At 42.5% G+C, this 26,567-nt stretch overlaps 2 protein-coding genes and 3 non-coding genes across 5 annotated transcripts; 4 read left to right on the top strand and 1 right to left on the bottom strand.

Annotated features, from left to right (window-relative positions):
- Nucleotides 1-195: 195 nt before the first annotated feature.
- On the bottom strand, nucleotides 196-25,402 carry LOC117086884 (histone H2B type 1-O). The gene is made up of 4 exons (XM_033216487.1): nucleotides 24,994-25,402; nucleotides 24,323-24,325; nucleotides 18,179-18,184; nucleotides 196-207 (listed from the first exon to the last, which is right to left on the bottom strand). Coding segments are annotated over exons 1-3 (381 nt in total). The 5' UTR covers nucleotides 25,371-25,402; the 3' UTR covers nucleotides 196-207; nucleotides 18,179-18,183.
- TRNAG-GCC lies at nucleotides 16,247-16,317 on the top strand. The gene has a single exon. It is a non-coding gene; the product is annotated as a tRNA-Gly (tRNA).
- On the top strand, nucleotides 16,670-16,741 carry TRNAM-CAU. The gene has a single exon. It is a non-coding gene; the product is annotated as a tRNA-Met (tRNA).
- Nucleotides 21,656-21,718, top strand: LOC117088859. Its single transcript, XR_004439377.1, has one exon. It is a non-coding gene; the product is annotated as a U7 small nuclear RNA (small nuclear RNA).
- A 248-nt stretch (nucleotides 25,403-25,650) lies between the features above and the next one.
- On the top strand, nucleotides 25,651-26,255 carry LOC117086882 (histone H2A type 1). The gene has a single exon (XM_033216485.1). It carries the CDS (start codon nucleotides 25,682-25,684, stop codon nucleotides 26,072-26,074), a length of 393 nt encoding a protein of 130 aa, XP_033072376.1. The 5' UTR covers nucleotides 25,651-25,681; the 3' UTR covers nucleotides 26,075-26,255.
- The last annotated feature ends 312 nt before the right edge of the window (nucleotides 26,256-26,567 follow it).

The following is a 26,567-nucleotide window of genomic DNA, read 5'->3' as shown; positions in this document are numbered from 1 at the left end:
TGCTCTACAAACAATTTGTGCAGTTAAGGCAATCATCACAGTGTCCTGAGGTGACATATATCCTCCTCAGCTTACAAAGAAGATGATGGGATTAAGAGATGAAAGTAAAGATTTGGGAAATTACAAAAGTATAAATTTTGGAGAACTAATAAAATGTCCATGAAATCTTCATATTTTATGTTTTTCTGCTGTGGCTTCAGCCAGTCCCTCCGTTCAAGGTCCCTGACTTCCCGCAACATTTTCCCTCCCTTTTCCTCTATATAAATGTGCCATGGCGACGAAAGCTTGTTCGTTCTCTCGATTTTGGCGCAGGATTCTTCGACTGGTCCAGCACACTAAAAACAAGCCGATTAAACAGACACACATAATTCCAAGATTTACTGCAGTAGAGTTCCCAATAGACTCAATCCAAGTCGTGGGATTTAATCCATAAAGATTTTTTGTTACCTGATCTAACGCCTCAGCTCCAGGCACAATATTTAAGTGGCTCTGAGAGGCTTCAAAAACTTGTTCTTTTAATTTAGAAATGTCTAAAGTGAGATTATCTTCTCTTCCCTGTAAATGGCATCTTACCATGTCCCAGTGATGTTTAGACTCATTATAAACTTGCGGTGTAATACAAAAATCTGACGTATTCCAGTCACACTGTAACTGGAAACGATGTTCCAAGCTCATGAGTCTATCTCCCATCCAAATGACAGTTTGTCTAAGGTCATTAATTTGATTAGCCAATTTTTGATCGATACCAGATTGTGAATTCCACAACCTTGTGGAATTCTTTTGCCAATTGTCAACAAAGCTTACTGTCTGCACAGAAGAGTGCAGTGCAACTCCTGCCACAGCGGCTGTAGCTGTGACTGCAATTAATCCCATAATTACTGTAATTAAAGTAAAAATGAATCTTTTGGATCTATTTAAAATGCCTTTTAATACTTCAGTCAAAATATGGATGGATGGCGAGGCCTCCCATGGTCGGTCCATGGACACAGGGATCCACACGTCTTCTCTTGCTCTCACTAGCAGAATACGGTGCTGCCAATCAAAAGTCGAATCAATGCAAGTAAAAAATCTGCAATTTTCACAAGTTATAGTTTGGGAGTCTGGTTTAATAACTATATTTCCTATGACTAACATATAAGGGGGCTTTACACAACTTTGTAAAGGAACTGTTAGACTGGAATTTAGGTTGATAGAGTAAAATGACTTATAATCTCTTGTTTCTATAGTTTGGTTTCCAGACCAAATTCTAAGGTGGTATGAAGCCACAGTAAGCCTCCATAATTCTGGATGTTCAGGACCAAAAACCGGACTTATTATTTTTGGTCTTGGAGTAGAGATTCCCTTCTTTTCTCCCCATATCCAAGGGTAGAAAGACTGTAATTTTTTGTGCTTATGTTTGTCTAAATTTTCTGTTAAGTCACTATCAACAGTTGGACTCACTAGTGCACTGGGACAGAATTGAGTTTGTCCTGTGCAATTGTGGTAGAATTGACCTCGAGGTGCCCAATCTGTAACAGTTCCGAATGTATTGTTTTGTAAAATCACGGCACTATCAGCCACACCTTCTTCCCAAACTAAATCTTTTGATTCTTTGGAAATCTCCTTGGGGCAGTGTTTCCCTTTTGGCCTAAATTTTAATGATCTTTGATAAGAGAAGCCTTGTAAATAGTTTACCTGTGGTTTGAGTGACATTCCTCTTACCATGTGATAAGTAAATCTACAGGTGGGATTGAGTGTAGGCACTTCTACCAACCAATTTTGGATAGCAGGCATTAAACATCCTGGTGCTCTCCCTAGGCAAATAGGAGGATAACGATACCCAATGGAAATATTTATCATCATTCCTTCTTCCTCTGGTTTGGCAGGGCAATGATCATCTGTGGGACCAGGTACCCACACACTATTATTAACATACTTCAATAGGATTATCCATCCATGTGACTGCCCGAATTAAGGGCGGGAAAGGCACATAGGCCCAGTAGGTATAATTAGCTGCAGCTGCTCCTGCAGGCATGGGGAGACTTACAACCGTTGATACAACCATTAAAGCTGCAAGCAGCATTTTTTCTGAGGTTTGTGTCACCTTTGTGCTAGCTAGGCTTTTTCTAGCTAACAGTGTCAGCTTCTTTAACTGTGCCCAGGTTGGCAGCTTTGCCTTCTTGGTGTGTGGTGACTTCATCTGTTTTTCTAATATCACCACTTGATTCACCATGCGAGTCAATGGTGCTCGATTGCGGTGTTTCCATCTCCGTGGAGGCGCTTTTCTTTGCATCTCCGATGGGTTCATTGTAGAACTTCAGATGTCTAGTGGGTATCCAAATAGGAAGCTGATTTTTCTCCTGGTGAAACACAAGCAAAACCTCTTCCCCAGGTTATCACCTTCCCTATTTCCCATGTCCTATTTTTGTTGTCTTTCCACCAAATCAGTTTTCCTTTATGTGGACTGTTCTTTTTACCAGTAAGATGTTGTTCTGCAGAAGTAGTAGTCTGATTTCTATAAATGCTTAAAAAATTTAAAGTATAGAGTGCTAGATTAAGCTGCATCTGAGGAGAGGTACACTCCTTACTGTCTCCCCCCTTTTTTTATTTAACTAACTGAGTTTTGAGTGTTCTATTAGTTCTTTCAACTATGGCCTGTCCTTGGGAATTATAAGGAATTCCTGTTGTGTGTGTAATATTCCACTGATTTAAGAATTTTTGGAAAGCTTTACTACAATAACCTGGTCCATTGTCAGTTTTAATTTTTTCTGGAACTCCCATCACAGCAAAACAAGATAATAACTGTTTTTTTAACATGGGCAGTACTTTCTCCTGTCTGGCATGTTGCCCATATGAAATGTGAATAAGTATCAACTGTTACATGAACATATGATAATTTTCCAAATGAAGGTACATGGGTAACATCCATTTGCCATAATGCATTAGGACACAGACCTCTGGGATTAACTCCTGCCTCTTGGGTGGGCAGGTGTAGTACTTGACACTGGGTACAATGTTGTACAATATTTTTTGCCTGTTTCCATGTGACATCAAATTTGTTTTTTAACCCTGCTGCATTTACATAAGTCAAAGCATGAAGTTCTTGTGCTTTTATGAATGCAGAGGATACCAGTAAGTCAGCTTTTTCATTTGCTTTAGTTAAAGGTCCTGGTAAATTAGTATGTGCTCGAATATGAGTAATATAAAATGGGAAATTCCTTTTTCTTACAGTTTGTTGTAACAAACTGAACAGCTGGTTTAACTGATCATCCATGCTATATTTAATTAGAGCTGTCTCAACATCCCTTGTAGCCTGTACTACATATGCAGAATCTGATATAATATTAACAGGTTGATTAAAATCTTCTAACACTGTAATGACTGCAACCAACTCTGCCCTTTGAGCTGATTGATATTGAGTTTTGATTACTCGCTCCTTTGGCCCTGTGTAAGCTGCTTTTCCATTGCTGGAACCATCAGTAAATACTGTCAGAGCATTTTCTAAAGGTTCATGTCTGGTAATTTTAGGTAAGATCCAAGTAGTCAATTTTAAAAACTGGAAGATTTTTGTTTTTGGGTAATGATTATCAATAATTCCCACAAAATCGGCAAGGCCAATTTGCCATGCACCAGAATTGATAAAGGCTTGTTTAACTTGTTCCTTGGTTAAAGGAACAACTATTTTGTCTGGGTCATTACCACACAATTTTATTATTCGTAATCTTGTCTGACCAATTAATGTAGCTATTTGATCCAAGTACAATGTAAAAGTCTTAATTATACTGTGAGGAAGAAATGACCACTCCACTAGATCAGTATTTTGAACAATGATGCCTGTTGGAGAATGTGTAGTGGCAAAAATCAAAAGTTGGAGTGGGGCTAAAGAATCTATTCTACTTATTTGCGCTGACTGAATTTTTTCTTCCACTAATTTAATTTCTTTTATTGCCTCTGGGGTTAACATCCTTTTACTATTTAAGTCTGGATCTCCTCTTAGGATAGAGAACAAATTTGACATGGCATAAGTAGGAATGCCTAGAGTTGGCCGAATCCAATTAATATCGCCTAACAATTTTTGAAAATCATTTAATGTTTTTAATGTATCTTTTCTTATTTCTATTTTTTGTGGCTTAATTTTTCTATTTTCTATTTGCATCCCTAAATAATGAAAAGGATCAGAGGTTTGGATCTTATCAAATGCTATTGTTAGTCGTGCGTTGGCAACCTCTGCTTGCAGAAATGTGTAACAGTCAATTAATTTGTATCTTGTTTCTGCAGCACATAAAATATCATCAATATAGTGAATGATATAACAATCTGAAAATTTGTCTCTAACTGGTTGAAGGACTTGACCTACGAAAGTTTGACAAATAGTTGGACTATTAAGCATTCCCTGAGGTAATACTTTCCACTGAAACCTGGTGGCTGGTTCTTTATTATTTATGGCTGGTATAGTAAAGGCAAATTTTTCACAATCTTGCTCTGCCAGAGGAATGGTAAAAAAGCAATCCTTAAGATCAATTATAATTAAAGGCCAGTCTTTTGGGATCATGGCTGGAGAGGTCAATCCAGGTTGGAGAGGCCTCATGGGTTGAATTACAGCATTTACGGCTCTTAAGTCCATTAACATACGCCATTTGCCTGATTTTTTTTGAATTTCAAATACAGGAGCATTCCAGGGTGAGAATGAAGGCTCAATGTATCCCTTTTGTAATTGTTCCTTTGCTAATAAGTGTAAAGCCTCCAGTTTTTGCTTTGGTAGTGGCCACTGATTTACCGATACCGGTTTTTCTGTTTTCCAAGTTAATGGAATGGGTTTAGGAGGCTCTACAGTGGCCGCCCCTAAAAAGGATAGCCTATTCCTTTTCTTTCTTGATTTTTCTCAGTCTCAATTGGGACTTTAATGTCATTTTCATTTTTTCCTAGTCCTTTTCCTGGTATATATCCCATCTTAGTCATGATTTTTTGACTCATGGGACTTTTCACCCCCTTTGTTGTAACAAATCTTGACCCCATAGATTAACAGGAATTAATCATTGCCTGAAGAATACTTTCTTGATTATCTGGCCCTAAACAATGTAAAACCATAGTACTTTGATACACTTCTGAAGCTGTGCCTATGCTGACAAGTCCTGTAACAGCCTTTTGTTTAGGCCAAGTTTTTGGCCACTGATTTAAAGCAATAACAGAGACATCTGCTCCAGTGTCTATCAACCCTTCAAACTGTTTTCCTTGAATAATGGCCTTACACACAGGTCTGCTCTCAGAGACCAGACTTGCCCAATATGCAGCCTTTCCTGTCAGATCAGTGCTTCCGAACCCTCCTGTTCTTTTTATCTCACTGTTTCCAATTTTAATATAAGGTAGGAGTAATAATTCAGTGATTCTGTCTCCTGGACTGGCACTCCAAGGAATTGAGGAACTAATAACCAATTGAATTTCTCCTTTATAGTCTGAATCAACCACACCAGTATTAATTTGAACTCCTTTTAGATTTAAACTTGATCTTCCTTAGATTAGTCCTACAGTCCCCTCAGGCAATGGGCCATATACTCCTGTGGGGATTTTTCGTGGAGGCTCCCCTGGAAGCAAAGAGACTGCTTGTAAAGTACATAGATCTACTGCTGCACTGCCACTTGTGGCAGGGTATAATTGCTGTATTGTGATACTGGCTTATTCCCTGAGACACTTGCGACAGTGGGGGTTGTTGTTTCTGAAAACTCTGAGGAACAAAGGGTTGAATTTTGAATGTCCCAGTTTGTTGCGGGGCCTGAGGCTGGCCCCTCCTCTCATTTCCCAACAATGGTTGCCCATTTTTATCATATTTAGAACGACATTGATTACCCCAATGTTTTCCCTTTTTACATCTTGGACATAGGCCAGGTGGCTGTTTATCTGTTGTTGTAGTAGCTTGAGTAGTTATATTTTGTTTATTTGAGACTGGGCAATTCTTTTTTAGATGACCAATTTGACCACAATTATAACATTTTCCCCGAAATGTTCTAACTTGTCCTCCTAAAGCAACTCCTGTGATTGCTTGAGCCATAAGCATAGCTTTATACATAGCTCCTCCAATTCCATCACAGGCTTTAACATACTCTGAGATTACATCTAATCCTGTGGGAACCCTTCCTTTTAATGGCTTAATGGCTGATTGACAATCCGGATTGGCGTTTTCATATGCCATCAACTCCACTATGACTTTACGGGCATTCTCATCGGTAATTGACTTTTGAGCAGCATCTTTAAGTCTTGCCACAAAATCAGGGTAGGGCTCTTTAGAGCCTTGTCTTATTGTATTGAATGAGGGGCAGGCGGTTCCTGGGTCTTGGATTTTCTCCCAGGCCCTAAGGCAGATAGTCCTAATTTGCTCAATGGCCTCATTTTGCATTATTACTTGTTGACTAACAGTGCTCCAATTTTGACCTGTTCCTAATAGTTGATCTACGTCTATGTTAACTGGAGGACTGGCAGTCCTATTTCTTCGGACCTGCACTTGTGCCCCATCAATCCACCAAGTCTTAAATTGTAAAAATTGAGAGGGTGAGAGTGATGATTTTGCCAGAATCTCCCAATCATAAGGAATGAGTCTATGTCCATGAGCAATGGAATCTAATAATGTTCTCATGTAAGGAGAGTTGGGTCCATACTGTTTTACTCCTTCTTTCATCTCTTTTAGCATTTTTATAGAAAAGGACTGATATCTGGCTTCAGCTACGGGAGGCTCTCCCTCTTGGGCCCCTTCTCCAGGTGGTCTTGATTCTAATATTACTGGGACTGGCCACGTCTGAGTATCTCCTTGTTTTCTTGCCTTATCAATGATTTTATGTAATGCACCACCCTGTCCAATAGGTGGTGCTGTAGGATTAAGTCCCATAGTGGGCAGCTGAGGATACAGCGCCCTGCCCTGTGGCGCTGGAAACATTTCAGGCTGTCCATACTGACTTTCTGGGGGCCAGTATTGAGAGGCTACTGGCGGCTGGGTCTTATTTTCTATCGGCTGATATCGTATCTTAGACTCTGATGGCTCTGCTAATTCTGAACCTTTTTCTTCTAATTTTAATGTTTCTGGATATATCACCTCCTGTAATTGATTATCGTTAGCGTTTTGTGTTGACCGAGCCATTACCGGCTCTGCTACATATTTACAGTGTGAACTTTCTTTTCCTTTCTGGGATTCTCTCCCTGCCTCTTTTTTACAATCTACGGCACAGCTTTTAGGGACATCCGAAATTGGAACACTATCTTCTTCTGTTTGCAACGGTTCTAAAGCTACTTTAATAATGACCCAATCATTCCATACTGTAAGTGGAATGATTTTACCTTCCCTACTTGCTTGTTTTAATTCTTTGCCAATTTTTTCCCAATCTTTTAGATCTAAAGTTCCCTGTTCCGGAAACCATGGACAAAACTGTTCTATTGTTTGAAAGAGCGTATTTAGATTTTTGGTAGACACTTTAACTCCCCCTCTTTTTAAGAGAATTTTTATAAAGCTGCGATAAGAGGCATATTTACTTTTAGTTTGCCCCATTGTGACCCTGGGTTCTTCCGAGCGCACAAGCTTACCGCAAGGCTGATTGTAGAGGTACTCGGGAATCTCTACTCGACTTGTCCTCAATGACCACGCTGGAGCATATCTTCACCTTAGAGAAAAGCTTCCACGTTGGACGCCAGATGAAGGGGTGGCCTGGCCCTCCACACTTGTGGGTGTTTCTCGTTAGCTGGAAACGAAAGACTTGAGAAAAGAAATGAGACACAAAGTATGGAGAAAGAAAAGCGGGGCCCAGGGGACCGGCGCTCAGCTTACAGAGGACCCACGCCGGCACCGGCCTCTGAGTTCCCTGAGGATTTATTGAGAATTATCTTAGTCATTAAAAGGATAAGGGAGTGGCTGGACAATAGGATTATTGTAGGGAGGAAAATCGGCAGTAAGACATATGAAAACATCCTTGTAATATGAACAAGTTTAAAGGAAAATGCTGTGCCTTGAGATGTATATGCGACATCTCCATAAACCTTTTAGCAGTATTGCTCCAGCAAGTCCCACCTTATTCCTAAAGGCGGTTTCTCCTCACTCAGTAAACAAGGCACACAATGGGTATTACCCGGAGATGTTCCATTGCCCAGGGAGGGGCAGGAGACAAATGTTTTTCTCTTTCTTGAGATTTAAGAGAATGGTGATGACTTTTAACCACAAGCAGCCTTTAGGCACTTGTTTAACAAAGCACATTCTGCACAGCCCAAAATCCTTTAACCTTAAACCACCTTCGCACATGTCTCTTGCAAGGACAAAGTTGAAAGTAAGGTCACAGATTAACAGCATCTCAAATACAGAACTAAACGGAGTCTTTTATGTCTACTTCCTTCTATATAGACATGGTAACAAGCTGATCTCTCGTTCTTTTCCCCACAAAAAGTCAAGCTGGGAACTGCTCAGGGCAAACCTTCCCCCCACTCCATTTTATTTAAAGTCATCCCTCTGCTCCCTGAGACAGATGCATATTCTGATTGCCTCCTTTGGCAAGGCTTATCAGAAACTCAAAAGAATGCAACAGTTTATCTCTCACCTACCTGTGACCTGCAAGCCCTTCCCTGCTTTGAGTTGTCACCGCCTACCTGGACGGAACCACTGTTCTTCTTACATATATTGATTGATGTCTCATGTCTCCCTAAAATGTATAAAACCAAGTTGTGCCCCAACCACCTTCAGTACATGTCGTCAGGACTTCCTGAGGCTGTGTCATGGGTGTGTGTCCTCAATCTTGGCAAAATAAACTGTCTAAATTAACTGAGACCTGTCTCAAATTTTGGGGATTCACAATACTTTCTGGTAAGCTCAAGAATGCAACAGCGTTTGTATTTGCAGAATAGGTATAGTAACTATTACTGGATTACAGGGAATACTGTAAGGGTTCAGAAATTTAATGGTTCAGCATAATTCTGGGAACATAGTAAGTTCTCACTGAGTATCTGCTACAATAATGTTTCAAATATTATTGTCCCTCAGTAGCAGGTAAAAACTGAGGCTCAGATTGACACATACTTTGTAACAGGGAGTTCCAAAATTTGAATTCTGGCCAGTACCTCCAAATTCCGGTTGTTTGCCACTAAATCACTCTTTTCATATGTGTTAAAAGTGTAATTGAATTACATCTTCTATTTAAGAAACAACTTATTCTTTTCAAAGAAATCACATTTCTTATCTCTTTGAACAGATGTTCTTATTTCCATTGTACACAGGCAGAAATTGAAACATGACAATTATCTAGTCAAGGTTGTCCAGCCAATCTAACAGAGAAATGTCCTTTTCACTAGAGAAATGCTATAGGTTAACTTGGTTTTTCACAGGAAAACTTGAGCAAAAAAATGAGAATATCAGGATTGTTAAGCATGAAGAATATTCTAAAAACAAGAGACAAAAGTTGATAAAAATGAGAGTCACTCATGCCTATAATCCCAGCACTTTGGGAGGCCGAGGAGGGTAGATCACGAGGTCAGGAGTTTGAGACCAGCCTGGCCAGTATGGTGAAACCCTGTCCGTACTAATAACACAAAAATTAGCCAAGCATGGTGGCATATGCCTGTAGTCCCAGCTACTTGGGAGGCTGAGGCAGAAGAATGGCTTGAACCAGGGAGGTGGAGGTTACAGTGAGTCAAGATCATGCAACTGCACTCCAGCTTGGGTGACAAGAGCAAAACTCCATCTCAAAAAAAAAAAAAAAAAAGAAGCCTCAAGTAAGCATGTGTACAACTTCAGTAACACATTGTGCATGCAGCCCCTCCAAGTGCTGGCAGGGCCACTGTGCATGAGGACAGTCCACCCCAAGGGAAGAATCAGGGGAAAAGGAATGCAACTCCCCGGAAACATGCCAATGGAAGCATGCCAACATATGAAGTCCCAAGTCAAACATCAAACAGTGCACTTGAATCTCTCAAGTCACCCACTTGGTCATCTTCCAAGTGTACTTTACTTCCTTTAATTCCTCTCTAAAACGTTTTAATAAACTTTCTCTCCCAGGGCGCAGTGGCTCATGCCTGTAATGCAAGCACTTTGGAAGGACAAGGCAGGTGGACCACCTGAGGTCAGGAGTTCGAGACCAGCCTAACCAATATGGTGAAACCCCATCTCTACTACAAATACAAAAATTAGCTGGGCGTGGTGGTGTGTGCCTGTAGTCCCAGCTACTTGGTAGGCTGAGGCAGGAGAATTGCTTGAACCCAGGAGGCAGAGATTGCAGTGAGCCAAGATCGTGCCCACTGCACTCCAGCATGGGCGACAGAGTGAGACTCCATTTCAAAATAATAATAACAATAATAATAATAAAATTTTCACTCCTGCTCGAAACCTTACCTCTTTCTCTCCCTCCACCTTATGACCCTCAGTCTAATTCTTTCTTCTGAGGAGGCAGGAGTTGAGATTGCTATAGACCTATACTGATTTGACGCTGCTAGTACCACAGCCAGCAAGGTATGGCAATGCTTTGATGGCATCACCTGAGAACTTGCTACAAATGCAAATTCTTGCATTCTATCCTGACACACTGCATTAGAAACCCTAGAGTTTGTGGCCCAAGTATCTTTGTGTAATAAGCCCTCCAGGTGATTCTGATGCATGCCAAAGTTTGAGAACCACTGGTTTAAACTATTTGAAAATTGAGCTGTTGTCAAATTGAATGCTGAGTAACCAACCAACATTGCGTCCTTCAAGTGTCTACGAGGTGAACAACACCATGCTAAGGGGTACAAATTTATTCATTCATTTGATGGGATTCAGGACATGCTACCCCAAAATATGGCACCTTGGCATTTGAGAAAACATCAGAAGCAGGAAGGTCACTCTTTAACCTTCCTTTAAAGTAGGTCATAAAGTGAATTAATGAAGTATTAACTCTCACTTTCATTCCAAAGGTACCCTCCCTAAACCTGGAGGAAAGCCTTATCTTGGCCACTGCGGTGGCTCACGCCTGTAATCCCATCACTTTGGGAGGCTGAGGCAGGCAGATCACGAGATCAGGAGATCGAGACCATCCTGGCTAACACAGTGAAACCCCGTCTCTACCAAAAATACAAAAAATTAGCCAGGTGTGGTGGTGGGTGCCTGTAATCCCGGCTAGTCGGGAGGCTGAGGCAGGAGAATGCCGTGAACCTGGGAGGCGAAGCTTGCAGTGAGCCAAGATGGCGCCACTGCACTCCAGCCTGAGCAACAGAACAAGACTCCATCTCAAAAAAAAAAAAGAAAAACAGAAAAAAAGAAATGTCCTTATCTCTGAAGACATAGGAATACAGAAGAATCTAAACAGGTCTGCTAAGATCCCCCCAGTTTATTACCATTAGATCATACCCCTTCTGTCCTACAATGATATTTCTCCCCAGCTATCCACTTCTTCATCAAACTTAGCATAGAAATACACAAGTATCTTTGAAATTTGTCTCTGAAGGCTTCTGTGTCACATACAACCTAGAATAAATAAGTTTTTGTTGTTAATTTGTCTTTTGTTATAGGGGCCTCAGTCATGAACCTTGAGATGGGTGAGGAAAAGATATTACTTTACTGATAAGTACTTACTGCGCATCTACTAGGTGCCTGTATATTTTCAGAAATTGCAGACGCAGCAGTAAACAAAACTGACAAAAATCCATTTTTTGGGGGACATCTAATCTGGTGGACAGGAAATAAAGTGAAATTTATGCTAGGTCAGAAGGAACTAACTGCTATGAAGAAAAATGCAAAGCAAGAAAGAGGGGGAGGGTGTGTACATTTCTCTGTTTGAAGGCAGATGTTGCTGCGTCAAATAGTGATCAGGCAAGCCCTCAGTGATGACAAATGGACACTTAAAAGAGGAGTAAAATTGAAGAAGGTGAAAGACCTGCAGGAATTTATTGGGGAAAAGGTTTATGGGCATAGGGAAAAGAAACTGCAAAGCCTGTACTGAGTCTGTGTGATATGGTTTGGTTGTGTCCCCACCCAGATCTCATCTTAAATTGTAGTTCCCATAATTCCCATGTGTCATGGGAGGGACCCAGAGGGAGGTAATTGGATCATGGGGGCAGTTTCCCTCATGCTATTTTTGTGATAATAAGTTCGCATGAGATCTGATGGGTTTTATAAGGGGCTTCCCTCTTCGCTGGGCTCTCGTTTCTCTCTCGTCACCATTTGAAGAGAGACGTGTTTGCTTCCCTTTCCGCCATGATTGAGAGTTTCCCGAGGCCTCCCCAGTCCTCAACTAAACCTCTTTCCTTTATAAAGTACCCAGCCTTGGGCAGTTTTTTATAGCATCATGAGAACAGGCTAATACACTGTGGTTGGAAGGCTCTAAAGAATTACCCGGCTCTTCATTGGTTGGGGGCACAGTGAACAAGGCCTGGCTTGGGAGGTATGTGTGGCAGGAGGCAGGGAAGTAGGGCCTCATGGGTGATTTTCAGGAATACAGCTTGGGGTGTACCTACTTACACATTATCTGCTCCGCCTCCCTTTCCCATCTAAGCTGCTTCCCCAAGGAGGGGGCCTTCACAAAGGCTAGGCTGCTTTTCCTGAAGAGTAGATGTGAGAATGAATGAATGAGCAGCATGAGAGGGATGGTACTGATGAAAACTACCTTTTTTTTTTTTTTGAGACGGAGTTTTGCTCTTGTTGCCCAAGCCGGAATGCAATGGCATCCTCTGGGCTCACTGTAATCTCCGCCTCCCGGGTTCCAGCAATTCTGCCTCAGCTCCCCAAGCAGCTGGGATTACAGGTATGCGCCACTACACCCGGCTAATTTTGTATTTTTAGTAGAGACGGAGTTTCTCCATGTTGGTCAGGTTGGTTTCGAACTCCTGACCTCTGGTGATCCGCCCGCCTCGGCCTTCCAAAGTGCGGGGATTACAGGCGTGAGCCACGGTGCCCGGCCGAAAACCACCTTCCTGATTAAAAGAGGGAGAGCAGAGGCCCTAGAACTACTGGAGTACGGTTTCTAATGTTGCTGGTGGGCCAGTTCAGGTTCTTGACTTCACTGCACAAAATAATTTGAAAGTGAGTCCTAAGTAAGCAAAAGTTTATTGCAAAGCGAAAGTACACTCTGATAAAGCTGATCAGAGAGGGCTGCTCAAGAGACAGTACTGGCTGATGATACTGGACAAACTCGCCTCACTGGAGTCTTATGTGATTATTCATGAGGGGGTGGGAGGACATTGCTATAAAACATGTTCTGGGTGGTCTCTTGGGCGTGCCTGCACTGTGGTTTTGCATGGTAGCACATACATGGCATGTCTCATTAGCATGTTAAATATCCCCCTGGGGTGTGTTTTTAACTACTATAATGAGCATAGGTCAACTTAAGGACACCAATCACGGGTTTCCATCCTTGCGCCTCTTGAAGGATTTTTTTCCCCCTTTTTGCTCTTCTAATTCTTTGCTGCAGAATGTTCCAACTGTCAGGCCTCTGAGCTGAAGCCAAGGCATCGCATCGCCTGTGACTTGCACCTATACGCCCAGATGGCCTGAAGTAACTGAAGAATCACAAAAGAGATGAAAATGCCCTGCCCCGCCTTGACTGATGACATTCCACCACAAAAGAAGTGAAAATGGCCAGTCCTTGCCTTAAGTGATGACATTACCTTGTGAAAGTCCTTTTCCTGGCTCATCCTGGCTCAAAAAGCTCCCCCACTGAGCACCTTGTGACCCCCACTCCTGCCCACCAGAGAACAACTCCCCTTTTGACTGTAATTTTCCTTTACCTACCCAAATCCTATAAAACGGCCCCACCCTTATCTCCCTTCGCTGACTCTCTTTTCGGACTCAGCCCACCTGCTCCCAGGTGATTAAAAAGCTTTATTGCACACACAAAGCCTGTTTGATGGTCTCTTCACATGGATGCGCATGACACCAACCATAAGTCCAGGATGCGGCTGGTTTGTGCACTGTCAGGCAATTTGTCCTCTCCATTTATTTAGCAAGTTTGTTTTCCTTTAAGGGAAGCTATGATCACCGTATCTAACCTACCTCATTTAAACTAAGCTCCATATCTGAAATCGAATGCAGATATGTGTGTGCATGCACAGGCTTCTAGAGAGTGAGTCCAGATCTTTCATCATTGTCTTAGCTTGGGCTGCTATAAAAAACAACATAGGCCAGGCGCGGTGGCTCACACCTGTAATCCCAGCACTTTGGGAGGCCAAGGTGGGTGGATCACGAGGTCAGCAGTTCGAGACCAGCCTGACCAATATGGTGAAACCCCATCTCTACTACAAATACAAAAATTAGCTGGGCGTGGTGGTGTGTGCCTGTAGTCCCAGCTACTTGGTAGGCTGAGGCAGGAGAATTGCTTGAACCCAGGAGGCAGAGATTGCAGTGAGCCAAGATCGTGCCCACTGCACTCCAGCATGGGTGACAGAGCGAGACTCCATCTCAAAAAAAAAAAACAAACAACAACAAAAAAACTGCCACCATAGACTGGGTAGCTTAAACAGACATGTATTTCTCACAGTTCTAAGGCTGGAAAGATCAAGCTGCCAGCATAGCCTGGTTCTGAAGGGGGTATTTTTCCTGGTTTGCAGAGTTACCTCCATGATGTGTCCTCACATGGCAGAAAGAGGTAACGTCTTTCCTGTATCTTCTTATAAGGGCACTAATTCCATTCATGAGGACTTAACCCTCATGACCTAATTACCTCCCAGTTACCTCCAAATATGTCACATGGGGAACTGGGGCTTCAACATATGAATTTTGGAGAGACACAAACATTCACATTCTGTGAACCGAGGTCTTAAGAATCCCCAGCCCTGCACTGTAGCCTAGGCGACAGAAAGATACCAAAACAAACAAAACAAAAAAAGAAAGAAAGAAAAGAAAAGAAAGGAAAGGAAAAGAATCCCCACCCAAGACTTTCCCCAGAATATGATCAGGAATATCAGACCAGTGCTTTTGGCATTGTTAAGCTTTCAAAAGCAAGTTTAACTTCTTAGTTTGGCCCTTACATTTATACTCAAGTAAGGTTGAGCAGCAATCTACCTTAAAAAGGAAAAGATTGCTGGAAAAATTTGTGCTTCAAAGGAAAACTATAACACATCTTTCTGTGTCATCTGATTCCGATTGTACGGGAGCTATTTTACAACTCTGCAAATTGTAGCTAATGATGGCAATACAAAATTCTTCGTATCTACGGACATGCAAATTAATTCTATACTGCGGTAGGGACAAAATGGATGGCCATCTTCTTTAAACACGTTTGGGGAACATCTCACCAAAATAGTTTTGGCCTCATTTACACACCTATTTTAATATTCCTGATCTATAAATAGCGTCTGTTCTTTGGATTCTCCTATATGTGCTGCCGAAGCGAGCACTCTTTGGATTCTCCTTTGAACAGGTATCAACACCTCACCAATTACCTCATTGAGTTACACAAATTTTTTTTACCCGGGTTCTTTTTTATATTTGTATTAGAGTCATCATTGCACCCGTTGTGGAAATTATTCTTCAATGAGACCTTTGCGCTCAGTTTGCCAGGAAGAAGTTTCCAGTGCCACCCCCAAAACCATGGCAACTGAAGCATAAGGTCAATCCACAAAACTCTTAAATCCCCCACTGCCTCCCTTTTCTTTGGGGAGGCCTGTGGAGAGCAACACTAGGTTCCTGTTTGCCACCCCTTCCCTCTGGCTCCTCCCCTCCTCCCTCCTCTTTTGGCTGCCCTACCTCCTTTATCCTCTGCTCGGGTTCTCTTCCTCCGCGGTCCTCCACTTCATTTTCTTTATTCTTCGTGCTCATGTAACTCTATTCTACCTCTCTCGTTCCCTCCAGAACCCACCTGGACTTTGAGCCTCCCCACGGTCATAAAATGTCTTCTGCCTCCCAAACTAAGGAATTTGGCATCTTCCATAGCGCTTCCTGAAACTTAAAGAGTCAGGAGCTTGGGAGCACTCGGCAAGTGGATACCCAGGGCCCTGCAGCGGCGGACGGAGTCAGCTCAGGAGCCCGCGACCCGCGTGGCGGAGGTACAGGCCCAGTCGGAGCAGTCCAACTGCGCCGCTGAGACCGTGCCGGAGCCGGGCAGCCCACACACGGGCCAGCCTCCAGTGTTGCCAGAGACGCTTTGAAGTTGCAGTGAAAGGGATTTTTTTCTTCCTGAAAAGAAGGGAAGAAGGCAAGAAGGCTCTGTTATGAGGCTCTATTCAATAAGAACGGAAAGCTACCTAAATATCTTTTTGAAAACAAAGTCTATGGTATCAGTTGGATTCCTGAAAAACGGCAAAGCATTCCTAAACACGGCAAGGCTTTCAGCTACAGCAAGCATTGGTGGTTCAGTGGTAGAATTCTCGCCTGCCACGCGGGAGGCCCGGGTTCGATTCCCGGCCAATGCAGCGGTGACGTTTTATGCTTCTTGAAAACTACGTATTATATTTCAGAAGTTGGATATTTTCCGGATACAGTTTTTTGCCTTAGTCTTACATCCTGACTACATGATAAAGCAAGCAGGGTAGCGACAGGCTATTTTCTTACAGAAACATCGAGGTTTTCTTTGTTTTGCTTTCAGAATGTTTGATACCAATACACGCTGAACTCACCCTCATGTTTGCAGCATAAATAGAACTAGTGGCCCTTGGTGGGGAGTGGAAATCAGATGTATTTAACCGTACCAAAAAACTAAAATCCCCACCAACTTTTGAGGTAAACATCACAAAGAATTCCCCGGCAAAGTACGTTTTAGTGTGTAGCAGAGTGGCGCAGCGGCAGCGTGCTGGGCCCATAACCCAGAGGTCGATGGATCGAAACCATCCTCTGCTACTCCTTTTTTTTTTTTTTCCCCCTCCCCCAAAAAAGTTACTTAGGACATACTGTCACCAACCTTTCTTCCCTTGCTAGGTCAATCAAAGGGAAAGTGACAGCAAATGGAAGTATTCACATTCCTTCGAGGAGAAAATCAGAAAGCAGCTTTCAGTTAAGAAATCAGAGGTACTCCATCTTACAGAGGGGGAATTGATACTAAGTCTATGAGCTGAAATACCTCCACCTCTACATACTATCATTTTGTAAACTATAATTTAAGTTTAGAGTTCCCAGTTTATAGGTAGTTAATTTTTAGAGATTCAGTTAAAGAGAATTGGAAGTATTTATTTTATTTTTATTATTTTATATTTTATATTATATTATATTTTATTTGAGACAGGGCCTCACTGTCACTCAGGCTGGAGTCCAAGTGGCGCGATCATAGCTCACTGCAACTTCGAACTCGTGGGCTTAAGCAGCCTTCTGAGTAGCTGGAAGTACAAGTGCTCCCCACCTAGCCCAGCTGTATTTTTTTTTTTTTTAATTGTAGAGATGGGAGGTGGGAGGAAGGTGTCTCACTTTTTTTACGCAGTCTGGTCTCGAACTCCTGGGCTCAGATGATTCTCCTGCCTCGGCCTCCCAAAGTATTGGGATTACAGGCGTGAACCCTCTCGCCAGACCATGAAGTTATTTTGAATAACAACTCTTCCAAAAAATGTCTTGCTCCTAGTCTGTTTTCTTCCTTAGCACTTATTACTATGCAGTATATTGTGTCTTTATTCATTTAGTATTTTCTCTCTCATGGGAAGTAAATTTAAAAGGACAGATTTTTGTATTTTGGCACTGTAGTTGCCATCATACCTAGAACAAGGCCTGGCACATCTTAGATACTGGTGAGTTGGTAAATATTAGTTAATAGCCACAATTTTCAATTCACTAAACGGAAACATCAGCATTCCTCATTACTCATCACCTTATTTTACCTTTTAAAAAATTATAGAAGAGTTAAAAGTGACCACACGGATTTGATCTATTATTTAACATCATGACATATTCACTACAAGTTTCTTTTATATTTAGAGAAAAGAGGAAAACACTCATGAAATGTAAGTATTCTTCAACTCCATCCCCAGACCTGTTAACGACTTTCTCAGGGCAAGTCTATTATGACTTTGATGTTCATCTGTCATGTTTCGTTTCCACTCCTGCTTATATATATGCCCATGGCAATACAATTTTTTTTCTGAAACGGTCTTACTCTGTCGCCCAGGCTGGAGTGCCATGGCACCATCTCAGCTCACTGCAACCTCCACTTCCCGGGTTCAAGCAATTCTCCTGCCTCAGCCTCCTAAGTAGATAGGATTACAGGTGTGCACCACCACTCCCAGCTAATTTTTTGTATTTTTAGTAAAGATGGGGTTTCACCATGTTGGCCAGGCTGGTCTCAAACTCAACACTGTTCTCAGTAAGAAACTTTCTAATCACACAGATAAGCAGGGGCACATGTGATTTATCTAAAAAAAAAAAAAAAAAAAAAAAACCAAGAAAAATGGAACTGTCCTTTTTATTTTCTCCTGGATCCTATTTAAGAAATGAATTTTCAGTTTATTCTTGGATATCGTGACTGTAGACAGAGCCTCCTTTCAAAGTGGTGAATTCAATTTACCTCCTAATCTTGTACAAGGCTGTCATTCTTCTTTCTGTATATAGTTTCCTATTAGCAAGCATGAAATTGAAAAGAGAGCAGCTATATAAAGATAGTCGTTTTGTAAAGACAGACACTTTGGGACCTCAGAGCACACGGTCAGTGTACTGTGAAAGTTGTCAGAATCAAAATGTAATCACTAATGTTAAGAAAACTCTGACAAATAGAGCCCAGGAAGGCCATGAGGAGTGAGTTTTTATATTTGTATATCTGATCATAAAAACTATCACAAAACATTGTAAAAACCACAACCTTGTATAAAGGCCCTTGCAGATTTACACAAAAATATTTTTATAAGGACATCCATCCAGTAACTGTCTGTCTAACCTTGAACTGGTGTTACCTTTGTTATTGATCTTGTCAATGAAAAGAGTCAAACCCTGTAAAATATTTGAAGAGATGTATTCTGAGCCAAATATGATTGTGTCCTGTGACACATCCCTCAGGAGGTCCTAAGAACATGTGACCAAAGTGGTCAGGGCGCAGCTTGCTTTTATACATTTTAGGGAGGCAGGAGACATCAATCAAATACATTTAAGAAGTACATTGGTTTGGTCCAGAAAGGCAGGACGCCCAGGCAGGGCAGGAGTGTTGGGGTGGGGGGTGGGGATGGGGTGCTTCCTCACTACAGGTGAATTTAAACATTTTCTGGTTGACAATTGGTTGAATTTGTCTGAAGACCTGGGATTGACAGAAAGGGAGTGTTGAGGTTAAGAAAAAGATTATGGAGACCAAGTTATTTTGAAGTCTTACAGTGGCTGCCCTTAGAGACAATAGATGACAATAAATGTTTCCTATTCAGATCTTAGTTAATCTCTTTAGGATTGGGAGGGTCTGGAATAGAGATTCTTTACAGACGCAGATTTTCCCCCACACAAAAAAACAACTTTGCAGGGCCATTTCAAAATATGGCAAAGAAACATGGTTTTTGGTGTAAAATATTTTGATTTTCTTCCTTGTCTCATAATGTTTTATGCCAGAGTCAGGTTGGAAAGTAACTCATGATATATAAGGTTAAATAAAACCCTCTGATGAGAATTTATGATTTGTAGGGCATGACTCCCCAGACTCCTTATTTGGGAATTTGGGCAAGATAAAAATCAGAGTTTAGTCCTCAGTCTTTATGGTCAAGGATAATTCTTTCTAAACAATTATGTAAATAATTGATTTTTTAACCTTGTCTTTTATTTAACCTTCCTATATATTCACCTTATTTACTCTGGCATGCATATTCCCATTACAATGCTCTAGTCCCCCAAGATATATTTTATTTTAGAGAGCCTCCCTCTGTTATTTAGGTTGGCAGTGTAGAACTACTTTTTCCATGATTGAAACAAATCTTATGATATGTGACATTTGTTAGTGATAGCTTCATGTGATCCATATGGAGGAGATCTATTTTCAGAAGCCAACTATTTATTCTGGAAGAGACTTTAGAAATCACTTTTAGTTGAGGAAAAAGATACCAGGAAGAACAGACAATCCAGTAAATGACATAAAATGAGGTGATAGCAGCCAGGGTAAGTGGTGGATAGAACTTAAACTGTCTAATTCCTCAAATTATTAGTCCTCAGTTGCCCATTTTATTCTTTTGGATGCCAACTACAGAGATTTTCTAACCTCAGAATTTCTTAGAGATGCCAGGAAACTCCTTGTGTGGGAGACTATTTCTCTGGCCAAGAACTGGTCAGGTTTGGAGGAAAAGGGTATTGAGACTAGCTTTCCTCTCTCCCCACCTCCTTTCCACATTCATCACTCGGAACCATTCAGCATTTTATCATCTCTCTACAACTTAAATTCTTTCTTTATTTAAATAGAGGAGTAAGGAGAAAGGGGAGTTGGAGCGACCTAGGAAGACTACGATAATGAAAACAGGAATGGGCTTTCAGAGTAGATAGTGGCCTATCTGGACAAGGAGCCAATTTCTAGTCTCTTCTCCATTCCACTTCTGTTGCTCTTAACCTTCCCAAGATAGATAAAAATGCCTAGGAAGGATTTTCATGATTAATTAACTTCCTTCTCCTGGAGAATCTGCATTTAGTCAAATAAAAGAGATTCAGAAAAAGCCCCTCTGTGCATTTGCTATTTCCCAAATGACTTTAGTGGGAAGTAATCAGCACAACAATGCGGCATACTTTGGGATGATATTTACTGAACTCCTTCAGTATACACTATAGAGGCAAGGGGCCAGGCACGGTGGCTCACACATGAAAATCCCAGCACTCTGGGATGCCAAGATGGGTGGATCACTTGAGTCCAGGAGTTCCAGACCAGCCTTGCCAACAGGGTAAAACCCCTTCTACGAAAAGTACAAAAATTAGCTGGGCGTGGTGGTGCATACCTGTGGTCCCAGCTACTTGGGAGGCTGAATGAGACATGAGGCTTAAGCTTGGGAGGTGGAGATCGCAGTGAGCCGGGATGGTGCCACTGCATTCCAGCCTCAGCAACAGAGTGAAGGCAAAAAAAGAAAAAGAAAAAAACACTCCTTGAATTACATTACAGAGTGAAGGAAAGCTTCCCCTTCACCCTCTGAAGGTTTGCTGAAAATCACTGACTAAAAGGCAGATTAATAGGAGAAAAAAAATTGATCATAGTTGTATGTCACATGGGAGCCCTCCAAAATGAAGGCCTAAAGATACAGGGGAGATTGTCCATTGTTTTTAAGATTCTATAAAGTCTGGACAGCCTTGTAGAAATGACTGGACATGAAGGGTAGGATCTAATGATAATAAACACAGTAGGGAAACCCAGAAATGCCTGTCTGTCCAGATTCTTCTTTGCCACTCTGAGGAGCATTCCCTCCTTCTCGGTATGGGGCAGGTCCCTCTCTGGAATAGGGATCTTATGACCTACAGTCAAACAGAGTAGGGCAGATAATTTCTGACCATAAATGGCCAGTTTTCATACAAAAAGCCTTGGGGAATGGGGTGGGTGAGGGGAGCTACAGTAATATTTGTAGGTTTTACAGCTGGCTTTGGGGAAAAGGGATTCTGGTTTTTATGACCTGCCTTGGGGAAGAGAGATTTTAGTTTCTGTGGCTAAGCTTGAAGGAGAATGATAGATCAGAGACAGAAGGGCAGGAGGTCAGGGAAAAGCTTCTGCTTCTGAGGCCTTCATTTTGGGTTATAGTTTTTTGAGCCCCAACAATATATCAAAACATCATACTCTTTCTCAAAAATGTATACAATTATGATTTTTCAATTAAGAATAATATTAATAACAAAAAATAGTGTTACAGCTCTTTTAGAATTTGTCTAGCAGGCCTTATGGTTTTCACTAGGAAGTCCCCACCCCCACAAAGAATAACATTAATTTAAAAATAAGACAAATGTAACATAAATAGAAAAGAACAGGTTTATTTAACCAGGTAACTACTCAATCCACAATGAACAACTCTGAGCGTCTTTCACCACTTTTACCTCATAGCTGTGAGAACTGAATTTTTTGTTTTTTCTTTAGTTCACTTTGTCTGTTTACTTAACTGGCAGAAAATAACTCTTGAATGCCTGATGTATGTGAGGCCTGATGCGCTATCCAGAGGGGCCAAGTGAGGAATGAATTACTTTCAGCTGAGGATTTAGAAAGTTGGGAAGTCCGGGGCATTTGATGTGGGCCCTGATGGCAGAAAGAGCAGCTTGGTGAAAAGCTTGTCATGGATACAGGAATCTTTGTTAATGTCCAGAGATGTCAACTTCAAGGATGAAGGGCTTCACGAGATCTCTATTTTAGAGGTGAAGGGCTTGATGAAGTCAGCAGATTTGTTTTTTTAATAGTCTGTACCATGATATAAATGTTTTATTAGTTGTCAATATTGAAAATTTATAATATTTCATATTAAGCTGCATATAACCTTGAAAAATTAGAAGTCACACTGTCTTTGTGCTTGCATTGCTAGAAGGGAGAAATCAGTGAAACCAAATAGCACAGGTTTTGTCTTCATTTCTCAAGTTCCCACTGGTCCTGTTAGTTTCCATATTAGTTGGCATTTATCAATATGCTTGTGCTATGGTTGTCTTACAGCAGAATTAAGAAAACAGTTAAATACATCTTGGTCGATTATCTCTATCAAAACTGGAAAAATGAAATACGGTGTCAGAAGTTAGTGTGTTTCAAGAAAAATGGCAAATAGCACCTCTCTTTATAGAGATAAGGCATGAGTTTTAATATCCAGATATTTTTGCTCTAATGTGCTGGGCCTTTGTGAGCAACTGACTTTTAACTTCTGGTTTAAGGAATGTCATAACTGTCACCTTATCTGCAAATTAAGCTAAATGTAGATATTTTATAAAGGAGAACTTGGAATAGAAAGTTGGGATGAAAGCATGGAAAATGGTCTTAAGTGCTGTTATGGACTTCATTGTGTTCCCCCAAACTTAGACCAGGTGCAGTGACTCCCGCCTGTAATCCCAGCACTTTGGGAATCCAAGACCAGCCTGGACAACATGGTGAAACCCTGTCTATACTAAAAACACAAAAATTAGCTGGGCGCGGTGGCAGGTGCCTGCCTGTAGTTCAGCTACTCAGGAGGCTGAGGCAGAAGAATCGCTTGAACCCAGGAGGAGGAAGTTGCAGTGAGCCTAGATTGCGCTACTGCACTCCAGCCTGGGCGGCAGAGTGAGGATCTGTCTCAAAAAACAAAACAAAACAAAACAAAAAAACTTAATGTTGAAGTCCCAACCCTCAGTGTAGTCGGTATTTGAAGTCAGGGCCTTTAAACAGATAATTAAGGTTAAATTGAGTTGTAAGTGTCGGGTCTTAGAAAGCATGATCCTATTATTATTTATTTTCGGGTACAAAGCATTTTGCCTTTTTGATTTTATTTATTTCTTTTGGGCAGCTCTGACCAGATCACAAAACTCAATAGGACTTCTTCCCTTACCCACTCCTCGTTCTTCCTATTTACCTCCCCCACCCTCCTCCCGCTCCCTTTTAACCACCGCACTAACGACTCTTTAAGAAGCTTGAATCCTGCAATTAAAAGGAGTGAAAAATGGAAACTCTACCCTAGCCCACTGACTCAGTAGAAAGTTAAGAAGAAAGCATTTTAACTGGGACCGGAAAACACAACGCCTTGAACTTGTGCTTTTGCTTTTTTTGCCACAAGATGGCAAGAGAAGGCCACACGCCCTCTCTCACCCGCTCAGAGGCTAATCATCCCTCAGATGTTCTCTCAGGGACGCGGGATGGGCAATCTCGTAAAAGAGAGCGAAGAGGAATGAAGGGAGGCGACAAATGTGATGCCAAGTTAAGAACACGATGAAATTAGGGAACTGCTCTCCAAGTAGCTTAGTTTGTCGATAAGCTCTGTCGCCAAGCCCGAGGCGCCAAACTAATGACAAGGTACTGAGGAAGAGAACATTTTAGGGAAGTGAACGGCAAATCCTACATGTATTTTGCACGACCCGCTAACCAGTTGGCATAATTCGGGGCTGTTTGTCACCTGTAACAGAGACGAGACTATTCGTCCGAGATAGCCTTCCACCCATAGCTGCAAAGGAAGTGACGGCAGGAAAATAAAGGAAAAGTTACGGGGTGATTTTAAAGCCTGGAGTGGAATTGTGGAGGGGCTTGCTATTTTGCTTTTAAAGATTTACAGTAGAAGTAATTTATTTAAGAGAGGATACCGCTGTGGCAGAGGATGCAATGCTGAGAATTCAGGCACTGTTGAGAAGAAGGGATCATGCCTTGAAAGTCTCCACTCCCATATATTCCCACGCTCTTGGTTTACCTCCTATTTCTGTGATCTCTTCTGGGGTCCGCCTCTCTTTAAATGCGGGATTCTCCAACTTCTGTCTCAGGATTCCTAATCATGGACTTTAAAATCCCACCTGCAGATAACGGAAAATTCATTCCCATTCCCGGAGGACCTCTTCGAAAAACAACCCGAATGAGACTATCTGGCAAATTGCAGCCCTTGGCGGGCTTTTCAAATAGAGCATTGACCAATCAGAGAAGGCGGACGTTACAGGAATTTAAAGAATAACCCGACCGGGCGCTGGCTATGGCTCACGCCGGTTATCCCAACACTTTGGGACGTCGAGGTGGGTTGATCAGGAGTTGCAGACTAGCCTGGCCAAGATGGTAAAATTACGTCTCTACTAAAAACGCAAAAATTGGCCTGGCACGGTGGCGGGCGCCTGTAATCCCAGCTACTCAGGAGGCCGAGGCAGAATTGGTTGAACCCGGGAGGCGGAGCTTGCAATGAGCTGAGATCGCGCCACTGCACTGTATCCTGGGCAACAGAGCAAGACTCCGTCTCAAAAAGAAAAAAAAGGGAAAGAGTAAGCGAAAGCAAACTTGTAATTGTAGTTTAAAGCACAACTGCAAGGCTTTTTCCCCAAGGGCACCTAAGAACCCAAACTAAGTTCGTCTGACTGAGCATATATACTCACACGCAAAAAGCCTAGGGATCTTAGCTTACTTTTTCCCGCCATCTTCCCTCCTAACGGAGGCCATCTGTAGCCCACTCAGAAGACTACAAGCAAAATGCACCGGCTCTTTCTCTGGGAGCGTGAGTGGCTCTGAAAAGAGCCTTTGGATTGTCGGCAGCTGCGAGCGAGCTCACTTGGAGCTGGTGTACTTGGTGACGGCCTTTGTGCCCTCGGACACGGCGTGCTTGGCCAGCTCCCCCGGCAGCAGCAGGCGCACGGCCGTCTGGATCTCCCTGGAGGTGATGGTCGAGCGCTTGTTGTAATGCGCCAGGCGGGAAGCTTCACCCGCGATGCGCTCGAAGATGTCGTTGACGAAGGAGTTCATGATGCCCATGGCCTTCGATGAGATGCCGGTGTCGGGGTGGACCTGTTTTAGCACCTTGTACACGTAGATAGAGTAGCTCTCTTTGCGGCTGCGCTTGCGCTTCTTGCCGTCCTTTTTCTGGGCCTTGGTTACGGCTTTCTTAGAGCCCTTTTTGGGGGCTGGAGCGGACTTAGCCGGGTCAGGCATGGCGGAGGAGAGTGAAAAACCACTCAAGAAAAAAGAATGAGGACAAGCTGGGTTATGCCCTATTTATTCACAAGCCTATATGCAGATAAGATTGAGAAACTCTTCTGTCTGATTGGAAGTTACTCAGATGACGTCGATATCAATATAATCCAATCAAAATACGTATATTCAGAAACCTTATTTGCATTAAGAGAGAGCCGCAAGCTTAGCCAATGGCCCAGCTTCTTTTTCGCGCCCAGCAGCCGCTATAAAATGCGTCCCTCTAGTTTCCTTCCAGTCACTTTCTGACTTAGGTCGCAGGTCGTTTTACAATGTCTGGACGTGGCAAGCAGGGAGGCAAGGCTCGCGCCAAGGCCAAAACCCGCTCTTCTAGAGCCGGGCTCCAGTTTCCCGTGGGGCGAGTGCACCGCCTGCTCCGCAAGGGCAACTATGCTGAGCGGGTCGGGGCCGGCGCTCCGGTTTACCTAGCTGCTGTGCTGGAGTATCTGACAGCCGAGATCCTGGAGCTGGCGGGCAACGCAGCCCGCGACAACAAAAAGACCCGCATCATCCCTCGCCACTTGCAGCTGGCCATCCGCAACGACGAGGAGCTCAACAAGCTGCTTGGTAAAGTTACTATCGCCCAGGGCGGTGTTCTGCCTAACATCCAGGCTGTGTTGCTCCCCAAGAAGACTGAGAGCCACCACAAAGCTAAGGGCAAGTAAGGACTGGACTTTAAAAATGTAAACTTATAAGACAAAAGGCTCTTTTCAGAGCCACCCACCATTTCTACGGAAGAACTGAGCACTCTGTTCTCCAAACCTATCAGAAATTTGTGGCCGAGTTCAAGCACTGAGGTCATTAGTTTCCTATTGGGTAAAATAAAGGTATTGAATCTGGCCTAGTGAATACTATCTAATTGCTTCATTATACTGTTAAAGCACCCTCCTTCATTGTCCTCTCCCCACAAACACCTTTCTGGGTCCTTAAAAAACATTTTGGGACAGGGCGCCGTGGTTTACGCGTGCTCAGCATTTTGGGAAACTGAGGCAGATGGGTGGGGAGGGGAGAAATCTCTTGGGACCTTGAGTTCCAGACCACCGTGATAACGAGACCTCTGCCTCTAAAAAGGCTGGGCGCGGTGGCTCACGCCTGTAATCCCAGCACTTTGGGAGGCCGAGGAGGGTGGACCACGAGGTCAAGATATAGAGACCATCC

This window comes from Trachypithecus francoisi, unplaced genomic scaffold (genome assembly GCF_009764315.1).
Source record: "Trachypithecus francoisi isolate TF-2019V2 unplaced genomic scaffold, Tfra_2.0 Lachesis_group10, whole genome shotgun sequence".
Lineage (NCBI taxonomy): Eukaryota > Metazoa > Chordata > Mammalia > Primates > Cercopithecidae > Trachypithecus > Trachypithecus francoisi.
This window is presented reverse-complemented; position numbering and strand designations above follow the sequence as displayed.